The sequence below is a fragment of the Buceros rhinoceros genome, unplaced genomic scaffold, assembly GCF_000710305.1.
Source record: "Buceros rhinoceros silvestris isolate BGI_N320 unplaced genomic scaffold, ASM71030v1 scaffold17094, whole genome shotgun sequence".
Lineage (NCBI taxonomy): Eukaryota > Metazoa > Chordata > Aves > Bucerotiformes > Bucerotidae > Buceros > Buceros rhinoceros.
Genome location: NW_010406681.1, coordinates 9,403 through 34,960, shown reverse-complemented (window position 1 = coordinate 34,960; position 25,558 = coordinate 9,403). Strand labels below are relative to the sequence as shown.

The window sequence follows — 25,558 nt, the reverse complement described above, 5'->3', positions numbered from 1 at the left end:
CTCTTTCATGAAGGTCTTCCCCAAGATAATCTGAGTCTCAAATGAATCTGCTAGGAAAATGAGACGCTACCTAAATTCCAAGTCTCAGCTAAGAGTGGAAAATTGCAGAATTCCAGCTCTGGGAAAGCACAGGCCAAGGCTCAATACTGCAGCAGGGGAGGAATGAAATCATGAGCAGAGCCAAAAGGTGGTAACTATTACAAACTTCAAAGTTATTGCTTCATTTCACCAACACTCACATAATAAAATGAAGAGAATTCTGATACTACAAAGGAAACAATAGTTTTAAAAGATTTCAGTAACAAAATGGAGCAGTCTGAAGTAGTCAGCTGTGCCCTGCTTGATGATTTTTTGGACCCAGTTCTCTACCCTCACCGAGTACTTACACCTAGCACAATTCTACAAGAACCCCAGCTGTCTAGTTACTCTTCTCCTGCAATGGAACGAACATGTCGAATTACCTCCTCACCGCATTTTTGTGAAGAACAAGCACTTGTTGTTACCACTTGGCTCTGGTAAGATGCTTGCTCAGCAAGAAGGGGCTTTACTGAGTCATATTAAACGCACTGTAGCAGGTTCTGCAAGGTAGAGGGAATGGTTTTTACTTTCAACATTTATTACAACATTTTGCATTTAACTTTTTCAGTTTAGTAATCAGTTATATAAATATATATAAATATCACATCTGACATGGGAAATGTAATTCACTTCTAAAAAAAATTCTTTTGCTGGAAAGGAACTCAAATACAAAGGATATTTGGGGAAAAAAAAAACCAAAACAACACCCCAAACCTAAAAAAACCTAAAAAGGAAGAAACCTAAAAAACCCTAGACCAACTCCCTTTCCAAACCAGGTCCAACTAGCTCAGGTTTCTCAAGGACTTCTCCAGTCAAATGTTTAATATCAACACGAATGGAGAGTCTACAACTGCTTTAGGCAACCATCTAATGTCTTCATCATGTCAGAGTTACCCGTTATCCTTCTCAGCACAAAATCCCAGCCTCATGGTAAATATATGGCTAAAGTGTAGAGAAAGACTCTGTAGCTCTCATTTGCTTCAGATACTGGGCTTTCAATATCGCTATATTTGTTTTGAGATTTTTTCATATTAAAAATAAAGGTAAACACAGAACACTGCTTTTCTACAATAGGAAAGTTAGCTGCGGATGGAAAAAGGATCAAAGCAGGGCCCAGCTATCAATGGAAATCTCCAATTAAATTCCAGGATTGTTTCTAAAAATACCTGCAATTTGTCCAAAGCCGAGCTGAACCCTGCAAACTGTCATGCTGTTCTGTTACAGTATAAATCCAGAACACCTTCAATAAAAGTATTAAAAGGTGTGGACTTTAATCCAGCATAATTCAGCCTACCACATGAAACCTAACTTGTTACAAGACAGTGTGAGAAGTTGAAAAAGAGCAGGATGCTATCTTTCAAAACAGGGAAAGAAGCATGAATTTTTGCATGAAGAGCCAGTATGAAATGTTCCTGCATTTTCACCTGAACAGGCTCCTCACAGTTTTCCTTTTGCTTTTCTCTATATACCCTTACGCGTTGTTTAAACGTTTTATTTACTAACATTATGGTGAGCTGGCTGCATCCGTGCAGTTCTGCAGCTAGCCTTCCACTGTAACTCCTACATTCCACCCAGTTTCCTCAGGAAATGTGCCTCCCAGCTGGAGCTTATGTGAGACTCTTGCCAAAATACAATACTGGAAATAGAAACTTAAATTACTCAGGAAAGGCATTTTAAAAAACATCTTTTAATTACAAACAAGAGATTTGAGGGTTTGTTGCAGAAGTCATTAATTTGAGAGGTGACCATACTTCTTGGTCCAAATTTGCATTTTTATTGTATGTTTGGGAAACATGTATCTTTGAACGTCTTAAATGAAACAAAAAATTTAGTGCTGATACTAATGCCTCTGATATGCAAGCGTGCAAGACCTAGGGACAACATCATTCTGTCATATGTGAAATATCACCACATTTTTATAAGGCTGCTGCTTTAGAACCTATGAAGCGTTTCTGTGTTTTTTGTTAAACTGCTTACGTACCAAAATTTATCTTCAGGACAGAAACATAAGAATCTTTAAGCTCAAGGTTTCTTTGTTGATCTAGGAAAATACTGGCTAAAGAAATCAAAACATTATGTGTGGTCATTTCAACACGCCATCTTCAAAAAGAGTAAAATTAGTTTTAATTTAATTTAATTCTTCCTGCATTTTTGTACATACAGGCTGTTTCTTTTATTAACCATATAAAAGGCAGAGAAATAAGGTCACCACACTCATTACTGTAATGACAATTACATTAAGAAGTTATTTGACCTTTTCCTCAAAGGCTTATAGGAATATCACATTTATAGACCAATACACAGCACAGTAAGACATGAAAGGAAATCGACCTCATCAAACATTTTCTTCCAAATTAATAGCCAAGGTCAAAAGAAATTTCCCAGTCTCTTACTTAAATGAACTATCAGAAGCGATAACAAAATTAGAACAGACAGAGAAAATTATACTGATCACAAGAAACCTGTTTCTCTGTGGCTGTTAATGTAGTAAAACCTTGTAAGTGACAAGCTGCTGACTAAGAGCATTACTAAATCAGACAGCTGACCAACATTTTTCATCTACTTATTAAAGGCTTGTGACAGACCAGCCACAACAGTCGCTCCTCAGCAAGGACATGGTCTACAGTGATGGTACAGCAGAAGTGGGGAAGGTGCATTATGGTTGTTTTGATAAATATATTCAAAAGCCTTTCCACTTGTTTGCTTAATCTCAGCTGAACACTACGCTTGAAGACAGATCTTGAACCTCTGAAGTAGAGCAGAGAAAGACTTGTACATACACACCCACAGGCACAGAACAATTATTTTCATATTCATGAATTATTTTCAACCTTCATGATCTGCTTTTTCATGTTCCCAACTAAGTCTGTACTCAGGTATATAATTTATACTTAAGGAAGAGCAATCACGTGCCTTCAGTGATACTGCTTTACCAGTAATCCTTTTTAATGGATTACTTGCACCCAGGGATGGCCACTTCACCTACTGCTGTAGATTTCTGCCGGGCATCTGGCTGTTGTCCCCATCACCATAAGCATCTGCCAAACACAGGGCCATACAAGCTCTGTCTGCATCAAGAACTGCTGCAGATTAACAGGAGCACATAGGTGGACAGAGAAAAGCTGTGCTGAGGGTGGGATACCTATGATACAGAATTCTGTTACCAACCATCACTTGGAAAATCATCTAGAATTTAAGCAGTGTACTAGTAAGGCAATGGATTGTCTTTCCTTCAGCTTTTCACAATGAGAAGGTTAATGAAAGTGTAACTAAAACTTTCCTTACAAGTTACTTTGGTAAATGCATGAAAAATAATTATAGATGTGATACCATCTTCAGTAAGTATATTTTCTTTCCAAGAAAACTTCCTTTTCACAAATGAAAAGAGTAATTAGCTTGTGGCCTACACAGAAAACACCAGAATGTTCTTTCCCAAATAATTAAGATAGGAGACTGTTGTGAACTAGAAACTACTTCTCAGTAAACTGGCACTCAAGGTAAAACCATGTCCATTCTTGTCCTTCACCAGTATCTGTTTGTAAACTGTTGCTTTTTATGGCATGAAAGTTAATTGGGAATGGCTTTCGTCGCCTCCCTTTGGTAATAACTGCCATTTCATAAGTCCTTTTAAAGCTTGAAACAATAAAACACATGATCATGTTCCCATTCCTCACGCCTTTTCGGTTCATAATTCTTTTTTCATAATTCTTTTTGTTAATAATTCTTTTTGGGTATTGCAGGAGGTGTTGCACAATTAGTAGCTCTCCACACAGTAAAGTCAGTTGCAGCAATAACCTACTCATGCTGTAGTAAACAAGTATTTTCTCTGGCAAAACATCACTCCTCCTTTCCTCCCCAAGAGGGCAGAGTGATAAACGAAACAAAACAGAAAACAGCTGAACAGAAAAACACACTACACAAACATGAAAAATGGTAACTTCTCTTCTATCCTCTCATTTTCAAAATAGCACATTTCAATGACTTAAGATGGCAATTACTGGAGTGTAAGTATTTGCTGTGCTTCCAAGAACAGCAGTAAACACCAATAGCATTATTTGAAACCTCTGCTACAAGCACAAAGTATGTCAGTGCATGCTGCCCAGAACCACAAAAGCCCTTCACGTAATGATGGAATCTTGGTTTGGACAAAAGGAATGATCCCTATATACGAACCTCAACTATTAAATCAACCTGTTACTTGAGGAGGAGAGACAAAGGGAGGGAAAGAACAGGAAAGAAAAAGTATTTACTGCTGCCCTTAAATGTCTGATGGAGGCCAGCGGCAGTGACCATGCAGTCCCACCAGCAGTAGCACAGGGTGCCACGGCAGGGTCAGCACGGGCCCTGTGCAGAGGGCAGGGAGGGGTGCGGTGCGTTTCAAAGCGTGCGACTGCTGGCCAGAGTCAGGCAGCCTGAGTAGCTGTGCTGTTTGGTCAGTCAAAAGGGCACAGCCACAAACCAAAAACCTTTGCCAGGAAGTTTGGGTGTTGCGCATTTGAAGGGACTGGAAACAGTTTCCTTTGGAAGCGTTGGAGAATAAGGCGGTGTGAACAGTAAGGACTGCAGAGGAATGCCATCAGGCCAGGCCAAGGTCTCTGGAGAGGTACTGCTGCAAGAACTTCACTGATGGTTTTTTGATTGGACTAAAAGCAACAAAACCCAGAAACTTTGGTTGACAGATTTTTTCCTAATGCCTTATTTGCTCTGTTATTTTAAGAATGTTTGGGGTTTTTTTTCCCCATACTTCCTTCTCATTAAAATTATAAATTGACTTACATCTGTTTTCTTTTCAAGCATCCAAACTCTAATCCCATAATCTGAAAATGGTGAAGGATGATTATTAAGAAACTTGTCTGAAGTACGTGTGAGACATTATTGGACATTTTAGCAACCAATTTAAAATCTTTGGCTTCAAGTATGTTACATCAGAGTTGAAGGCAGTGTCTGTAACTTATGTTACCTAAATACACAAAAGAAAATTCTACCAAACCTAAAAGGCTAGAGTCTGCACAGGCAGGTCAAAATGTAGTATCTCAAAAAGTAAAAATCAATATTGTGATAGTACAAGATGGAATGGATGCTATTTCAGCAGCTGGTATGTAATTTTCATTAAAGAAGTATCACAGAACATTTACTGGTGACACACAACAGGCAAGGGGCATTACAGTGTCTACCTGTTCATCCAAAAGATACGATAAATCCAAATCAGTAATTATTTTTGCAAAAGAAAGCTCTTATGTTATAGATATGAAAGACTGGCCAGAAGAACTTAATCTGTATTAAAAATGTGAAGCTCGTTAATATTTTAAAGTGTAGTTTAAAACATAGTTTAGATAATCTGGGGATTGCTTAGTAATGGTGATTACTCTGACATATAGGAGGTCTAACAGTAAGCTGAACTGTTGTTGCTTACTGTGTTTTACTCTGTTATAAACAACAGGCAGACTTTTGTTTGTTTATTTCTTATACTCTTCCATAGTGGCAAAACAGATTACTGTTACAGCCATTAAATAATACAGCTTACTCCCCAAATATCATATACTTGCACACCAAGTGATCCAGACTTTGATGCTAATCAGTTCTTTGGTTCATTCGTCATTTGCAGCATTTCCACGGCAATCGAGATTACAGGAAATGTCACAAGTAATTGTTAAAATTACCCAGATATCATTCCTAACATGCACATACAGCTCACTGTATTCGTCCTCAGAACAGTGGCTGTTTTGAGACACAATACTTAAAAACCATGATAAAAAGTCCTTTCCAAGTTACATGGTGGATACATACACAAACATACCAAGCAAGGCAAAGAGATACGATAGAGCCTCAAGAAACACCACAGATGAGACTAATGCCATGCCTACAAGAGAACATACATGGTAGCTCTTTGAACAGAGGGCCCTGTGATATTTAAGCTTCCAGTAAATAATGTACACCCAGCATAAAATGCAGTTACAGCAGATACATGAATTTAAAGCATTACTTTATTATCCCACAACAGACAAAACATACAGTTACAGAAGTGAGGGATCTCAGATGACTGAAGAACTATTTCACAAACTTGTAATTACTGATGGAGATCAATCGCATATGTGCCTGTAATCATCACTTTAAATAAAATAAATTTCATTTCATAAAGATAACTTCCAATTTTCATATTGTTGCAAGAAAAACTGACAAAAAGGTTAAAAAATTAAGATAAACTGATAGGAACATTCATATTAGTGCACATACTTTTGACTGTGTCTGGCACTCCTCCTGATCACCCTCTTTTTACTTGGGTGCAAAATAAATACTGACACACATAAAAACCACATAGTGTAACACCTGCTGTATAGTTCGGGTACTTCAAAACAACGTATCAAATCAAAATCACTATTTTGTTTGTGATTTTTGCAGATTGGAACTATGAAATGGTTCAAAATAAAGAAAAAGCATGATAATAGTTATTCTTTGAACTTGTTACTTGGATACTATTTAAAACACTATCAATCATTAACATGACCTCTACAATGGCTTTTGAATTAATCCTTAACCGACTATACATAAACTCTCTTTACATAAACTGTTTAGAGACTAATATCAAGCTTTGGCCAGACTTTTGCCAAGTCTACAAATTAAAATGGTAGTCCAGCTTTTCCTAGTTTTACAGTATTTGGCTTTGCCAGTAATTTTTTACTGGTTTTGGGCACAGTAATATACAGAAATAATATTCCCAATTCAGTTTTTACAAATACTGGTGTCTATATTAAAAAAAAGAGTTTGTTTTTAAACAGATTATTTTTGTAAAGTTATTATTCCAGACATTTGCTTAACAAGTCTTGTTCAGCTGTTCATAAGCCTGAGACCTCTTCATCACCCTGATCCAACACGAAGACTTCCTGATACACCCTGGTATTTCAACAAGACACTGGATGAAACAATTCAGACTCTCTCCTGATCACTGATAATGAGCGTACTGCGAAGATATAGCAGTGAATGTGTTCATATTTGCAAATATACTGCTATAGAAGAATCATAAAACGTGCCGCTTGATGAGATAAAGACAAACCATTCTTTCACGTAAATGAATAACAATGAGCTTTCAATTTTAATATCAAAATATCATTTAGTTTTAAATATATAGTCAGGTTCAAATCGCTCATGCAAATCCAGCTACTTGCATTCTCTCAGAAGGCATGTGAAATAGGTAAAAGATTGCAAAAACAGTTTCTGTAAATATATAACAGTGTACTGACATGCTTTTCCACAGCAGCAATTAGGAAAGTTAACCTCTGAGACTGAACAGTGGACTTAAGCAGCTAACCAATTCATAACAAAAACTACTGTGTGGGAACAAAATAAACTTCCACTCAAAGTGTGTATATCTTGATGGCTCCAACAAGTCAGATTACTTTTGATGTGTACTGAAAAGGTGAGATTTTCCGGCATGAGATAGAAGTGCTTGTATAATTAGTTCGTGACATCAATTACAGATAAAGACCCAAGTCACTTTTCCCCCTTTTTCCCCCATTACATTAGGGAACAGTCATTCCAATGCCATTGCAGAACTAACCCTTATGAACAATTTACAGCTAAGAGAAAAGAACTTAAAATATTTGGCAAATCACTAATTAATACCAAGAAGCATCTATCACATGCTCAGCACTACTATGACATTGAAATGAAACCCATCCTGAACCATGCCGCTCACACTCTGAGGACTGGGATAAAAGCAGCACAGTAAGTTGAGTGAAGGATTTTTTTAACAAAAAACTATATATTGTATTTATTTTAAATGGATTTTAGATAAAGTAGCCCAAATTCACCTAAGGGTGAAATAGTTCTTTCAAAGAAAATATCAGAGTTTGGGATGAAAAGAGGAAAATAAGTGAAATTGTGGGATAGATGTAATAAAGTATGAATAGCCTCAACATCTAAGAACTGTAGATGAAGCTCTCTGAAATACCTTCTGCTAAAAATACTGTAGAAAAGAGTGATCAGCATGTAGTCATGGCATCCGTAAACACTTTAAACAAGAACTAAAATTTGATTGTCCAATTCAGTTTGACTCAAGCTGGACAAGTTCATTAAAGGAAATATTTACTAAAACAACAGGATATGATCTACATAAAAGCAATTTTTAACTAAAAATTGAGTGGCCGTTTTAAAGCCTAGGTGCATTGTACAGCTTTGCACAATTGTTAAAATATTTGTCACATTAAAATGCCAGGAAAAGTACAATTCTGTTGGGGGTTTTTTTTGATTAGTTTAATAGTAGATCCTATTTGAGGAGTTTGGCAATATCCATTTCAGGTCAAATATAGATAAAATCTGGGATACACATTCATTTATATTTTCTAGTACTTCAAATACCTTAACTTACATTTATGTAGCATTGTTTTTTCTTAATGAGAATGTACAACCTGAGACAGCATTTATTATATTTGCAGGCTTCAGACAATGTTTATGGGGAAAAAAACCCCAAACAACTCACTTCCTACTTGAAGATTTTTTCCTCATACTCAGCAATACTTTTAGATTAAATTCTCCAAAAGCCTCTGGCACTCTCGACAAATATTCCCATTTTTAAGTGTTAGTTATTCTGTCAGTAGAAGATTTTCAATCTTCTCTGCACATGAATCTGCTATTCTAATGAAAAGGTCTTAGAGAAAAGCAAACCGTGACCCTCATCCGTTACTGTTACAGTTTAGTTACAATGCTGCTGGCAGCTCAATGAAAGAACGTCCCAAAGATAGTTCACTGCCGAATTCATAAAGAAAAGCCATTTCCTTGTCCTGTAGGTCCTGTACTTTGCTGATTAAAAAATAAGAATGAAAAAAAGATTTTCTCCGCCTCAGATTGCACGGCAAGCCAACACTTGATAAAGGAAGGCATATCCCTGAGCTGTGCACCACTGAACTTTGTTTTGACCTTGCTACTTCCCAAACCTAATCTTTACTTAAACATTTTATCGCTGAATTCCATTTGAACTTAGTGAAATGCTAGTAATTATCAGTTATCACTTTAATGTATAACTACACTAACATTAAGTAATAAAAATTAGAAAGTTAAATAATTATAAACCATAACAGTATAGTGTTTTCCTGGTTTAATCACAATACATTATTTTGGCCCCAGAAATTCCGACAACAGGGTACAAGATAACGGCATGTCTGGTTGCCAACAGATTAGCAATGTATTGCTTTAATCTGTAAAGTACGACATACACTGATGCCACTGAAAGAAGGACAGAAGGAGAGGTGTGAGTTATGCTGTGGGAGAAACAAAAATTGTCATCCCTCTGGAAAAAATTATTCCTGGCAATAGGCTTTATCACACCATGCCTACACACAGATCTGGAGGTCTCTGCTTTATTAGGGTCGTCACAGATTGACAATGCCCTTTGGATAACACAACCGAAGCACTTTCAGGAAGCATCTCCTTGCACTTGGCTTCAGCGGTCTTTTGGTAACAAAAGGGAGGAAAGTGGAAACAAGTTAAGCTGCCCTGCGACGATGGAGCTTTGTGGATTATTGGACTGTGTGCTCCAGTCTCAGGAGTCCCAGCTTCACTTCTCCTCCCACCCAGCCACACTAAGTCTCCTGAAAGATCCAGTTCCCATGCCAAGCCCGCTAATCTCTCGCATTTTTCCTCAGACCTACATCCTAAGGGCCTTTTTGAACTATTTGCAGTATGTGCTGGCTCAGGAAGGAAGCTCATCACAGCCCATAACTATTTGGCCAGCAGTTCAGCTTTTCCTTTGGCAAGGGAGAAAGTTTGGCTTACTCTCTTCTAGTCCAGCAGCTATCTCCAATATGCTTGTAAGAACTTGTACAAGAAAGAATTTGTAAAATAACTAACCAGAAGACAGATACAGGCCATCCATAAGTGGAACAAATGACAAAACAAAATACCATTTGACCAGGATTAGACTTGCAAATTCAGATAGTATTTTAAAATTCTTTTCAAAGAAGGGTTAGGAAAGGTACAGAAGCAATGCAAAGAAACAGGAAATCAACAGTGTATGCCTTCAGAAGAACTAAAAGCCAAACTTAGTGGTTATACTGGAAGAATAGTATTTTTCCAGACAAAAGAACTAGCAGAAAAAATAAGACATACAAAAAGGACTGTACCACCCAGGGAGACCTTCTGGCGTGCTCTTTGCAACCGGACCTGCCTATCCCGCATTGGCCTTTTCAGCCATCAGCGCGCTTGCAGGGAGCGTGGGGAAAGCCCTTCCCACATCTTCGTCCGCGAAGCCAAGCCATGAATATTTTAAAATAATATTAAAAGTCTTGCATGATTTTAACTTCAATTTAGTCATCAAGATGGTAGGTAAGATGAGTATTACTCAAATATAGCTATAAAGCAAGAGCCTCATACGTGAAAAAGTGATGTAACTGGCAAGAGAAACGCACAGTTATCACCCCAGTAAATGTGGCACCATTTTAAGTGACCTACATCCTCAACTCAGAGTCTAGAGCAAAAAAGGAAAGAAAAAATTCTTTAAAAAATTACAAAATTTCAAGAGGATTTAAAGAGGACCTCTCTGTACATAACAAGCAATTCTTCCTGTAACTTTAAGAACTCTTGAGGACATTCCAAAAGACTAGAAGAAACAAAACAATGGACTTTTTTTGAGAGTCAGACAATATAAATAATTTTAGGGTCCCATGTCCTCCTTCTGCTCTCAGGCAAAACAATTTCCAAGTCAACAAGCAGCTTGATTTACGAAAAAAAAGGATACTAATTAAAACATGAACTTATGGAACATAAATCACTTCTTAAATTCACTTATAAACGTAAACTGAAAAGACTGACTGTCATTATGAGTGAACTGCATCTAACTTGATACTAATACATTCTGATTAAATAAAATTTTTAATGCTGAATATATTAAACTGATATATAATTCAGGCAACTAAGTTGAAAATGCACCTCTGAGCACAGAATCAGCAATGAATAGGTGCATTTTCCAAGAAACACCACAGGGATGAGTTATCAGCTCACCATCTTACTATTTTTACCAACGGCCTGGAAGAAAAACTCGTCACTACTCAGGCTGGAAGAGAAAGCCACCTTTCCCACAAATTTTGCAAAGGAAGAACATGAATCAGAAGAGTAGAGCAATCAGTTCTCTTCTAAATTTGGGAGGGTAAGAAGAGAATCAAAAAAGCCACATTGAAAGGGAAGGTCCCACCTTGACTGAAGAAAACGCAAACTAGTCAGAAGAGTACTACCTTCTCCAGTAAAGGCAAGGTTTAAAGTTACGTGAGAAAAAAGAACCTGAAATAACTGACACCACAGCCATATGTACGGCAGGAGCATAACTGTGTTTAAGTCATTAAGACATCAGATCTTGTTAGAACAAGCAAAGCTGTGTTACACTTCTCCCTCCCCCACAATCAGTACAAGCCAGTAATACCAAGCCACACACAGCTTGTTAAATAAGTTCTCAGTCTCCCTATGCTCTGTGAAAACCAGACCAACTATCCCTCAGTACCTAAAGGCATAGGGATATCATTTTGTTGTTGTTTAAAGTACATGGTGCTTTAGCAGGACTGTTTTTTTCCCCAAAGCTTTGACTTGGAAGAGTAAGAGTTTTCAGGCATATGGAAGCACTGACTTAGAAAATACGTACAATTTAGTATGCTAACAATAAAGAAAAGAAAAATACTGGAGAGTACCTGGGGACACCGTAACACCTTAACAGACACTGGGGTCATTTGACTGGTGCAATTACTAATTACTATACTAACTCTGACAGCAAGTTCAGTAAGTAAATCGAGTAAGACTTCTAACATCAGGGTTTTCTTCTCTCTAGCAGTTCTCTGCTAGTATCTATACATGTTTCTTCCTCAACTCCATTATCCTACTATTTTACTTCCCAACCATGTGTTAAGTATTCCCTGTATTTCTTCCTGTTGCTGAAGAAAAACTAAAAGCAAGAGTTTAGTTGTTCTCATTCTTTGCAGGTAGATACTTATTAGATACACTGTACCACAAAGAATTCAGCAACACAGAAGCGATGAGGCTTCCCTGACAAAATGACATACTGAATTACATTAACTTAATCTTTCAATGGGCAGTCACTTTTTTTTTTATTTCACATACACAAACCTATTTTTACAGGGTACTTCTAAATATCATTAGACAGGTTTGGTTTTGATTTTGAGAGCTGGGGTGTTAAAGCAGGTAAGGGAAAGAAAAAGAGTAAAACCTGTTCAAAACTGCGAACTGAGTTTTCTCTCGCTCAACATTTTGTCCGTTCCATCGTTTCCCTTTTATGTATCAGGATGTAACCTCATAGTCCCGTACTTCACTCTTCCCCCCTCCCCCAACATAGCATCAAAGGTGTTAATGTAAGAGAATGCCTAACAGTGAACTGAGATCCTTAGAGGAGGCAGCTGCCTTCACAAAACAATTCCTCAGAAACATACCACCCAGATTTACAGAATTCTTTCTATGTAATAGACCAGAAAGATTTTACAAATGTTTACTCCCTCACAGCACTCCCTTAAGAAGGGAAGTCAGGCACAGGGTATTTCCTACCAAAACATGTGTCACTAACATTAGGTATATTCAGTTCCAAAATAATAGGGGGGGAAGAGAGTTAGAACGAAGTCTGTATTAAAACCTTCTGCATCAGGGTGGAGAACACCTAAGTAAACTGCTGATCAGTGGACACGATCTGAGGTCAGAGAGTATAACCACCTGAATGTGAGCATACGGTCAACGTTATGCTCCGCAGAAGAGGCAGCTGACATACAGGGGGGTGTCAACTGCAGAGTCTAGTTTGCGAACAGTGCACCAGTACCTGTTGTGCCCTACAAGCCTTAACAAGGTCTGGTTTTCAGCACAACCTGTCAAGAAAGATTGGCACCAAATGGAGGACATATGGAATGAAGATAAGAATTAGGAAACAAAGTGTGAGAGAGGCATGACCTGCCCACGCATAAAAGGCTGTTACAAAAAGGCAGGCAATAAGGGAATAAACTGTTCTTCCCGCTCATAGTAGACACAGCACAAAACAAAGGACTGATACTGCAGAAAAGATTTAAGAAAGAAATTTTAAAAAGTGAATTTCTGGTGGTAGGGTTCTTCCGACTGCCGATATGGGAAAATAAAGCCCTTATTTCTCTCCAGTCTCAGAAATTCATTTATAAATTGAGGTCAGCAGGCCAATGTCAGTAAAAAGAGGGTAAGATGGTCCAGCTTCTGTAAGCAAACCTCTCAAACGCTGTAGGTAACACAGATTGCTTTTTCTAGTTGTTTCTGACAGCATTTAATTGGTACCTACTGCAGTAAGTTTGTTGCCTAAACTCCACCGCGCTATTTACTTCAAAATGTATTAGTATCCCTTACCAATATAATGGATCCATCATATTACACACTATATATATTTAATAATTACGTCAGGTAAAATTAATCTGATCCCAACATCATTAATGCTTCCCCAACATCTACAAATTCACTCTGCTTTTCTTGTAATTTTAGTTCTTTCAAAGCTTGTAATTTAACTTGCCACTTCTTCATCAAACTAAACAGTTAAAAAAAAAAATCAAAGCACACTTCACATTGCATATACTTATTTAATAAATATTGACTGCTAGGTGTTCTAAATTGTGTCCCAAACATCCAACTTAAAGCTTATAAAGAGCTCTTGCCCTTTTAACTTTTAAGAGGTCAGTTTTGACAACTGACTGATGCAGATCTCTAGCTACTGATAGATGATGATACGAATTGTGATCAAGATAGCTTACTCCAATCTTCTAAAAATTAAGTGTGGGTCACAAAAAGGTCCTACAACTTTGCTATTTATCCACTGGTCTTCTATTCATGGTTCAGAAAGGCGAAGCAATATATTGTACTGGGAAATACGCTTCCTAACGACCTTCTGATGGATGGTGGAAAGCTGAATGTCTTCCATGTTTATAGTAGACAGTTTGTTAAAGAGCACTATTACAGTCATTTTATAACTTAAACAGTTTAACAAGTTATCAGATGTTATAATACAAGTCTTAACTTGTTTTATTTACACAGGACCAATTCTATTTGACTTTACTTTGTGTAATTCGGAGATGCATTTCTGCAAGGTAGTAAAACTTCCTACTAGTTCATATAAACCTAATATATCACAGAAAACCTACCAGTTCGTATAAATGCATATATATACATACATATGCACTGCTATTTACTGCATTTCCCTAGGTGTCAAACAAAAAGACCAGGCATACTCTGAGAACCTTACATTTTGTTCATTCAAGTTCAGGGGGAAAAAAAAAATTCCCATAACGTTGTTAAATTCCACAGAGTTCCAAGAACAAAGATTTTATTGCTGTGATACATCTACTGCAATGACAGAGTGTGCTCTTTACTGTTAATTGCAGGCAGATTGCCAGGTTTCTGCATGCAGATTAACAAATGCAGATTAGCAGTGTTCTTTTGTACTGTATTGGAGCAGCTGCTGCATTCTAGGGAGTACAAACTGTATTTCATCAACTGCCAGTGTGGTTTTGTCCCCTTGTTGCTGTGTGTATGTACTACACACTGCTGGTAGTGAAGCTCTCATTATGTTTACACGACAGACCCATACCTCCTGCTAAAAGCGGCTCACTATTTTCCATAATAGGAAGAAAGCAGCGCTCTTAACCAAGTAACTGCCTGCTACAACCATGGAAAAGTTTTAGCTTTCCCCTACCCAGCAGTAGGTATTAGAAAGATTTCTTTTAGCATAATTTAAATAAACTAACTGATGAAGAAATATCTTCTAGGTAGTCTATAAAATAATTCATAGAATCTTCTTTCTCTAAACAGCTTAGTTATTATGATCCAAAAATATACTTAACCTAGAAGGAGTAAGACTATTCCTAAACATTTAAATAACATTTTTGCCTATTTAAAGAGTTACAAAGACATATTTCAGCAGCAAACCAACAGCCAAAAGCTGAACTACATTACTTAACAGTACTGTTGAACAAGAAAATGTTCTTAAACTGTGCTTAACAAAACAGCATTTCTTTCAAGGTTAATGGAAATACTTCCCGACCTGTTTAGAAAACATCTTTCTACATGGTATCTGGCATTCTGTACAGCCTTTAATTGATACCATCCTTTGTTTGTTTTGCACACGCTAAATTCTAGGCATGCTGTAGAACATATCCCAAGTCACTGCTTGACTATTTACATGACACACAAAAAGCATTTTCTGCACACAAGACAAATGTAATTAAAAACACACAGCAGGCTAAACAAAATCCCCAGGCTATGGGTCAACATAAGCTACATGGGAAAAAGCTAACAGGACACCAAGTTAAGTTAAAATGGTGAAAGCAGAACAAACTTCATGAAGAGTTATAGCACTTACTACGACCAAGTATGAACTGGCTTGTGCTTGAGGGAGCTTGGTATCCACACTGCTTTACTATGTCAACCAGATGTTTGTGCAACGCTGACTAATGTGTGACAGTGTATCTGACAAGTCCAGCAAAAATATCGGACCATTGTTTTCAAGCAAGTGAGAACCTTACAAGGAATGTGTATGTGAAGAGATTAGTCTAGAAATCGAGCAAAAAAAAAATATGTAACACATAACGGTTACATTATCCCAACCCAAAACCACAGCTGCCCGGTTTTATGCAGCATATTAGACTGAATAGACTAAACTCAGGTTCTGTTTCACTACTCTATTTCCTTATTATTTTAATCTTCTGTGAAACATACTACTATGCAAGATGCTTAAATACCACAAGTTAGTTAATATCAGAATCTAGTGTTTTAACTAACAAATTATGTTATATATGGGCTTAAGTTAAGGAACTGCAAATTCTTTGTATGTGTCCTCATCTAACAAGTAATTCACAATAGCACTGGAATGAAAACTCATTACATCATGCCTAGAAACAGGAAAAAAAATTCAAGGCAGAAGCCACATCTTCTTTCTTTGTTCAGTGAAGTGTTTAGTACTCTTCTTGTTGCTTTCCAGAGTTAGAGGAATTCCAGAGCACGAAAATTCAGACGCTGCAACATGTAGCTGCAAGCTACCTGGGTGAGCTGCCAGAGTACTTCAAGGAGAAGCACCTGGCTGATGAGAGGGACTGTCATTTCAAATGAATGCAGTCTGAGAGAGAGATAAAAATCTGGATTGCAGGAGGAGTTAACCACTTACTGCCTGCTATCTCATCCAGAGAGAGATGCAGATTCTGACTATGGGTTAAAACCCAGCAGTATCAAACCCCCTTCCTTCCACATAAGTGTCGCTGCCTGTGACTAACTTCACAATCAATACTCCGCAACAGAAAAGCAAAACTGGTGCAATGATCCCAGGAATTGTCTCTAATCCCTTCTCAGGGGATTCACTTCAATCAGCTCTACTCTAGCCCTACAAAATGAGTATCCCATGGCAAGTTGGCTACTTCAGGTGCAATCCTAGAACCCATCTTGCAATTTAGCTGCTGAAAGAAACTGAGTTTGTGCTTCCTGAGACGACTCCACAAGGCAAACCACAAGTGCAGTAACTGGGATAAACACAGAGGTTTGCCTCAATCACACACTCCTGATCATCCCTAAGAAGCCAATACAGGCACACCTAACCACCTCTGGTACACACCGGATTCACCAACTGCCACTGAGGATTACTGACAGGCTTGAGCACAGGAGACATCTTCAAGGAAGAAGGTAATTTGCCACTAAATGAATAAACAGTCTGGATGACAGCACAACACTGTTTATGTTAAAATGCCATACACACCAATTACGTCCCGAAATTAGGGAGGCAACCATTTTTAATCCTACCAGCTGTTACGGACTTACTGCTTGGATTTTGCCAGAGCCTCTCATTCCCTTCACATCTTGCCTGACAATCATGGAACTGTATGGAGGATTTAAGTATGGAGCATTTAAGTGTCTCTTGGTTAATGACAGCACTTTTCAAAAATAATTATACATGGGTGTAAGTTTAAGGTAGCTGCTCAGCTGGTTGACATTTTTCTGCAAGTATTTTTCCAAACTAGAGTTCAGATTTTAACAAAAATTACACTTCGATTGCATTATGCTTAGGACAGTTTTTATATTTTCTCATACCAAGAAGAAAATACAAAGAAATATTCTGAAATATGGCATATTTTCCTGGAGGTAGTATTTATATACAGGGTATTCACTAACCTTTTTCTAATCATTAAATTTTGTTTAAGAACTAAGTATCTAAAAATGCCTTTTTTTCCCCAGAAACTTTGGAAGATAGTAACTTTTTTGTAAGTCAGATGAAAATGCTCTATTAATATACAACAGTAAGGGCAGGAAAATAGATTTTTGGTGCAAATTTGGTCAGTCTGTAACATTATTGTATCTGCACACACTCCAACATACACTGGTTTTGAACATATATTCATAATTTCACATTATTACCCCTCATGCTCGAAATTTAGTTGGTTTCAGTCCTGCCACATTAAGGCCAGACACTGGGCTGTACAAAGTCCACAATTTGTGTAATTATGCAACTTCAGCTTCCCAGCAGAGAGCTGAGATGCTGATCCTTTATTCCTTTGCCCACCTGGCAGAAGGGCATTGCAGGGACTTGGGGGAAGGAATGCACTTCTTAATTCCTCCTGAATCTATTTATTCTTCCCTCCGCTTAAGGCAAATTAAAAAAGATCACCAGCATATGAATACAAAATGGCCAGCCTGACTAAATACCTGAATTCTTACAAGAGGCTTCTCAAATATTCAGCTGATATAAAATTATTGGCATAACGCAGAAACTTGTCTAAAAGTCTCTTCTGGTTTGTCCTTTAAGAACAGATACATTATGTTTTTTAAACATAACTACATGTATGTGAAAAAATATTCAAAAATCCAAATTGCCTTCCTCCTGTGTGTCTGACATTTTGAAGGTTTAAGCCAGTTTGACTCACGAAATAAATATGAAAATTAAAGAAAGATAAATCAACATGGAAATATAAGAGCTAATCTGGACTTGAACAGTGATCTATGCATATCATATATGGAAGTATTCAAAGTTATGCATAATTATCAGAACCATGCTGAATTCTTAAGCTATATCTGATTCCTATAGCCTGTCAAAAATCTCACATATGACTTTCACGTGGAAGTGCCTGCTTAAGGCAGGGTTTGGGTTGTGGTTTTCTTTTTGTGTGTTTTTTTTTTTTTTTTTAAAACATGTTACACCCAACAACGGAGAAAGGTCTTAAGGCAGGGTTTGGGTTGTGGTTTTCTTTTTGTGTGTTTTTTTTTTTTTTTTTAATGCAACTTGAACCTGCCAACTGAGTAAGTAGCTTTGCTTATACTTTTGCAACATAGATTTCATAAGCTTTTTAAGCATCGAGTAATTCCTTTTGTACTCTGGACCCAAAAGATAACTTTCAGGAGAAAAATACTCTGGTTGTTGGTACAACACTGTTTTAATTCGTAGTTCCAGGCTATTTCTGCACTGCTTAAAAGTGTAATTAGTAAAGCCAAGACCGTATGAACTTCAAACTGGGGAGTAATAACATGGAATTTGGTTTTTTTTGCTCCTCTGCCTAAAATAAAAGGCAACAAAACAATCCCATCAAATCAGAAGATTTAACAAAAATAAATACAGAATTAAGTTTTAACAGCTTGCAATGCATGGAGAACAGGAATAGAGATAGCACTGAATAGTTCTACAGCGCTATCACAAGATACGATCTCCCAGGAACAGGCAGTTTCAATTACAAGTTTTTAAATCAGAACAAGCCTGAAGAATAACCCAGCTTTCAACTTCACCAGAGAAACAAATAAGACATGTGAACAAAGCAAACACAAGAAAGACTAAACCAAACCAGACTTCACATGGACTTCCCTAACCCTGCACAGAGAAGGCTTTAACAGAAGCCTTTGCTCCTGCTAGCATGTCAAGTTCTCAAGTGTCTCTTTCCTAATCCCATTCCACCAGAGGAAGCTATGCGTGTATGTACACAGATATACCCACACAAACACACGAATCCGCACCTTCTCAAATGAGATATAATGCAGCCAAGCCTAACAAGAAAACACATCCACTTCCCAGACTTTTCAAGGATTTTAATATATAAGGTGCTTCCTAGAAAAATGTTGTTATAGTTACGTAAGAAACAAAGAATGCCAAAACGTGACACGGAAACATGACATCGCTGCTTCAGTAAATAGTGACATATCAACAGTTAATCACCACAGCCGTCACTGCTACAAATGTACGGTACAAGAAATTCCAAGTCTGTTGACCGTAGCTACAGACTACATTACAAAGCACAAGGAAATTTAGAACATTCCATACTAAAATCTCTTACCATAGCTTCATTTTATATTAGAACTCACCCCTTTTTAGCAATAAAAATGCAGTATGCCTGAGCAGATAACAAAATACGTCCTCTAAGACAGGCTAGCAAAGAGAAGGACTACCATATTATTTTCTATCAAATTACTCAAAATCGCCGTGAACATAAGCTTAACACAATCTGGTCTAATAGAGAAATGCATGAGTTAATTACACGTGCAAACTTTCTGATCAACATAATTAAAAAAGAAAATTAATTTCATGCTCTAAAACAGGATATACATCTCTTTGTAAGACTTGTGGAAATGGTGACATACGGAACCCTAGGAAAAGGTACTGGAAGACATCAAGAGGATAATTTTAAGATTGTCAAATACTGCAACAGCAAGATTTGAAGTTCCTTGCCAAATTTTCTAATTGCGTAAGGAAAAAGTTGAGACTTCTCAATTAAAATGTAGTTTTGCTGCCAGGAACTTGCAAAGGGATGTGAGTATGGCACAACAAATTAAAACTCTTGGACTCAGAATATCAAGACTACAGTTTCACAGCCATTTCTTCAGTAGCAATTGTTTTAGACATTGCTGCCCTTCAGCCCAAGCCAGCTGTGTTTCCACACCTGTGTTCCCTCTCATTGTCACACCCCAGCTACTCGTCAACTAGCTCAGCAGTATCAGTACACTCATCTGTTGCTGGTACTGGAGAGAGGACAAGCAACCTGGGCAGAGCAGGAATCTGAGGATGTCAAGTGTTACGACACTGATGCCTCAATAACTAATTGCTGGAGTATACCTGAACAACAGGAAAGAACACCACAAACACCCACTCAGGCACAGGGAAAATACAAAATTGCTATTGAAGTGGATTTTAAACAACATTAATTACTGAGTTAAAGATCAGTAAACCAAACTAGAGAATACTGACATATTTTGTCAACTGACAACTCTGAAAAGAGATGCCTCTTACATCTACTTTAGCAAGGGATAAAAAGATCAAATGGGCAAACCATTGGCTCATAAATGCAAGTAAGTAATCTTATCTTCCTCCAAAGACAAGAGCAGAATTAAGTTCTGTAAAAACATGAACAGTCAGGAAGTGTGTTTCTTAATCTCCTATATGCTTTGACTTCTATGAACATTATAAACGCTCACTCCTAAATCACCCACGTTCGTTTCAAATGTCTTGCAAATTCTGTTATCACTTCAGTATGTCTTACTTACTATCCCCAGCTTCTTTTACTGAAATGCCACTTGTTCTTTGCTGAGCTCTCCCTCCTTTCAAAAAGAATATCAAAAAAGTCACTGGCAAAATTTCAAGTTATCCGCATTTACTGACCACAGCTTAATTGTATGGAAAAAGAAATATTTCAACAGAATTAATAAAACTAGTCAAGGCACTATCTCCAGAGCTTAAGCATTCTATGAGCAGAATTTTCAAATAAAAACTGACAAAGTCGATGTAAAGTCTTTGTATCATAGTAATTGACTACTGCCACTTCGAAAAAACATTTGCACCTAATACTTCTTGACATTACTGTAGGGAATAATCATTAATTACTAATTAGTAGCTTTTGTATCACACCCGTAAAACCTCTGCAACTTATGACCTCATACCAATTGATTGAAAGAGACTCTCCAGTCATATTCTGCCAAACACTGCTTAGTGCTTTCACATTAGTAAACACAAGTTGATAATAAGCTGACAATAAAAACATCGCTGTATTAGTTTCCACACATCTCTGTTCTAGCAGCAACTACAGGCCACTGACCATGAAGTATCCAAGGACTTAAACCAGATCAGTCAGCCAACTCCAGAGAGCAGATTCAAAGAAAAAAGACCCTGGAAAAACTAGACTGTGTAGTCTAGATTCAGCTAATGGATGACAGAAAATTTATAGAAGTCTCTTCTCTATTAGACTTTTTATTTCCTGTGTCTAATGTATTCTGATCTGAAGAGATCAGATTGTGCCACAAATACCTCCAAGTACAGTAGCAACAGTAGTTTCTACAATACCACGACAAAATAAGCTCATGATTTTAAATGAGCAAGCTTAAGTTCTGTACTAGAATGGAAGCTGTCGCTCCAACCTTTGCAGTCTCGCACTTGGTTCACTCAATTTATTTTCCATATCAAATATTAAACAATAGAAAGGTGAAAATAATTTTAAATACTTCACTTCAAATATAGTTGAATCTTATTCTTTCACACTGTCATTTTATAAACTACCATATGTAACCATCCTTTTTACAGATATTACAAATTTATAGATACTTAGTTTTACAGATAAATTTAACTCAGCTCCAAACAAGGAAGAAAATCCATGACTTAAGAGCTTAGTAATAGAATCATTCATCTGTTGAACCAATGTTGTAATTAGCAGTTGTACAAAGCAAAGACAGATATTAAAAGTCTTCATTGACGAATATACCATTCTCGTGTGTTTTACATTGACTTAATATGTAACTGGTGATTCCTGAATGTTATTAGGTTGAACTACGTCATCAAAATTTAAGTTGTTAAAGAAAGATTTCTATAAAGATGGAAAAAATGCGCGAAACTATTTTCAAACCACTTTTGCAACACAGAAATATTCACTGACAGTCAGTGCTATAAAACTGAAATCTAAGTGATCATATTGACACTGCTGTGTTTAAAAAATGTAACATTTGAACTAAAGCAGAATGATAGGTGTTTTCAAGCATTAATACAGAGGAAATACATCTGCACTGACAGCTACGAAGAGACAGAAAAAACAAAAAACCAATCATAAGCATCCCAGAAATAAATCACATCTAATTCTCAAGAAAAATACCTCAACATACCCATTTTTTAACATGCATCGTTATGTAGTCACTTGGAGTACAGAGAAGAAGAAGCATAACGTACAAGCTTTAAACACTCACCATCTGAATTGGTTTTTTGTGAAGATCTCGTTCAGTCACCAACTTTTCTTGGTCAGTGACATAAAGGCCTTTTTGTGCCAGGGCTTGTATAACAGCATCATGACCTAGAAGCGGTTTTGCAGCATCACTCTTGAGAATAAGGCTCCCAGCACGACAGTAGAGTTCTGCAGACAGCAGCAAGTTCACAACAGGTGGTTTAATGTGCTCCTGGTCGTACTGGTCTGTGTAAAATGGTTCTCGTAGTTCTTCTGGAACATTTTCTACAAAGACAAAAAACCCCCCATCAGTCAGTACCAGAAAAGATAGATACAGTATTAGGATTTTTCATATGTATGAACTCAAAATTTTGTTACAGCAAGCTTAATCAGATGAAGGCCAGAGTCTTTACCAGTCATCATGATATAGAACATTGGGGGAAACTGCATACAAAGGTTGCATCTGAACTATAAATAGAAACTTAGGAAAAATTCAAAAAGAGTTCCACACTGCAAAGGCCACACCAGAAAGCCAGTCCATGATTTAGAGCACCACTGCTTTAAAATCTCCTGCTTCAGCCCAAATACACGTCCAAAGATTCTCATTTCCTATGGTGTAACATTATAAAGGTCAGACATATGAAGGCAGGAAAACACCCATTTAAACACAAAACTCTGTCCCTATTACAATAATAAAATGGCACATTGATTTTTACTACAGAATAATTCACAGAAAAGGGAAACTTCCACTGAGCAGCCTTCTAAATTTCAGATATGCAAAAGAAATTTGATTACTGTTCTACTCATTTCAAAAGTTATGCATCACAGATTTATGACAATCCAGCAGTCCAGAATAAATGGATATTTTACTGAAATTAAAAGAATGGAAAAGAGGGGGGAGAATTTTTATCAATTTCCTTCTGACAAAAACATTGAATTCTTACCTGCCTATTTGCAAAACTGATTTCCCTTAAAATTGTGGCTGTCCTTTTTCATTAAACTGGCTTAGCACCCACAGAAAGCTCAGCAAGACTCTGTCAAGTTTATGCTGAGATTTTAACCCCAAAATTATGACTACAAGACAATCTAACAGTTTTGCCAAATACTTCACATAACACAATACAGGCAGACTATATAACTGTCTCCCACAAAAGCAATAGCTATAAAGTAATAGCTATAAATTAATTATAAATTATAATAATAATTAATTATAAATTAATACGGCACTAGATCAAATAGAATTAAATCACCAGTGAAGTGGAAAATAACTTAGACATGGTTTCAGACCACATTTCTAGACATACAAACTGCAAGATGCTCCATTTTCCTTGTATAAGAATTTCACTCTCAGTTTTTGCAAAATTAGTTAAACCAACAGCATTTATGGGATAAAGACATGGGCCCAAATGGAAAAGCCTATTTAATTGCTACAAGGAAAAAAGTGTGTAGGAAAACAGCGATGGAACTCCACGTTCCCATCCCCTTGGCCTTCAGCTGGCTAAACAGCTAAAGGTACAATTTGCAGCAGAGGGTGGAGTAAGCAGCCCACAATAAGGGTGGAGCAGGAGAGCGGGAAAAAAGCAGAACATGCCATCACAAGATAATGACAGATTATCTTCTTCCTCATACACATTCTGTTGCAGTTCGTGTACTTCCATTACGGGCTCTGGAGGAAGAGCTAGCTGCCTTCTAGCTGAAAGGAGAAGATACGCGTAAGAGCGCAAAAAGGAAAGATATATTAACACATATTTTCTTAACTGTCATAAGGGTATTAAAAAAGGGTAAGATACCACTTCTTACTTGACAGTTCATGATATCAAGATGAGGTTGTTTTTTTTTTTTTTTTGCTTAAGCCAAGAGCCTAAGTTTGGCTAGAAAGTTGTCAGCTCTGCTTTGGAATACAGATCAAAACATTCTGCCAGCAAAACTACTTTGCCCTTTAAATTACAAACCTAATGCCCAACAAGATTACTTTTTTACAAGATAGTAATAAAATTACTAACAGAAAAAAAACCCCTACCAATGTCAGGCAGTGATATTGCAATCTTCTCTTGCCACTTCCCAGCCTCACTTACTGACTCAATAGGGCCACCACTCACCCAATACTATAAAAAGCTCCTATAATTAAGGAACTGTGAGCTGCTAGGTACCTGCCTCCCTAGGTATTATTTCCATCTATTCAATTCTGCCTGTCCTTGTTTCTTTTCCCTGTTTGTCCATACATTGTCTATATAAATATTAAGCTCACTATCTCTGAAGTCCCTCATGATACTTCTCCATCTTGGTATCAGAGGCTCAATCCTCATATAATCCTTTTAATTTCAAATGCCAACTGCTAAAGCATCTTCACGTTCTTTCCCCAAGCTGGAGAGCATAAGAAAAAAAAATTTTGTAACTATCTCACAATACACAGGCAACAGATTTTGCCTTTTTTTCCACCCCCTCCATACACACCCTTTTTGAACCGCATAGGAAATTAGATAGGGTGGCAAGCAACAGGGAGACACAGCCATTTGTAATTTCTTAGAAGACCTAAAAAAGCCTCATTCCCATAAGAAAAAGTACCTTGAAGCAGGAGCAGATAGCTAAGCACAAAGACTCTGTGCTGTAGATTCACTGAAGGCAACGACAGATTTCAAGTCCAAAAATTTGAGCCAAGGACAGAAAATAACAAACCCATTGCCTATAATGAGTAATTTCTGATCCTCTGTATCACTGAAACAGACGCTAAAGTGACAAATAAGATGCAATAAATGAAATTATCATGAAAGAATGATATCTGCTAGTGGGGTTTGGTAATAAAAAACTCAATGCACTTAAAGAAAAGATGGTAACTATCGAAGGCAAATATAATTATCTATAAAGAATATTTCCACTTCTGAAAAATACAGCAAAAGACAAAATGAGATGTATGCCATTTCTTTTACTTCATCGGTGTTCACAAAATTAAATCTGTAATAGAAACTTATTTGTGTTAATAAAAATAAAACTGCAAAAAAAATTAAAGAAATAGAAGGTGGAAACAAGGAACTAGGAAGAGAAACTGTGTCTACAGGCATATTCTGAATTTCTAAAACCAAAACATGTGAAAGTATACAAATAAGGAATCCCTGCCGCAACAAGATCAGAAGTCTTCACAAAAATTCCCATCAGAGTTCCCTTCACACAGAAACTCCCACAGTTTCTCCATTTATAACATGCATCAAACCGTTCGATATCAGAACGGATCTTAACAAAAATGAGAACACAGTTTGAATATTCTGTCATAGTTAAAAAAAAAAAAAACAAACCAAAACCAGAGCGGTTAAAAATAAAGGAACATGCCTTTT

The 25,558-nt window shown here is 37.1% G+C and overlaps 1 protein-coding gene across 2 annotated transcripts in view; it reads right to left on the bottom strand.

Annotated features, from left to right (window-relative positions):
- The window catches only part of CAMSAP2 (calmodulin regulated spectrin-associated protein family, member 2), a 78,806-nt gene that overhangs the window by 44,115 nt on the left and 9,133 nt on the right, over nt 1-25,558 (bottom strand). For both annotated transcript variants that reach the window (XM_010134218.1, XM_010134219.1), the window contains exon 2: nt 22,255-22,514. In XM_010134218.1, coding sequence (XP_010132520.1) covers nt 22,255-22,514 — 260 coding nt within the window. The remainder of the gene's footprint in view (nt 1-22,254; nt 22,515-25,558) is intronic.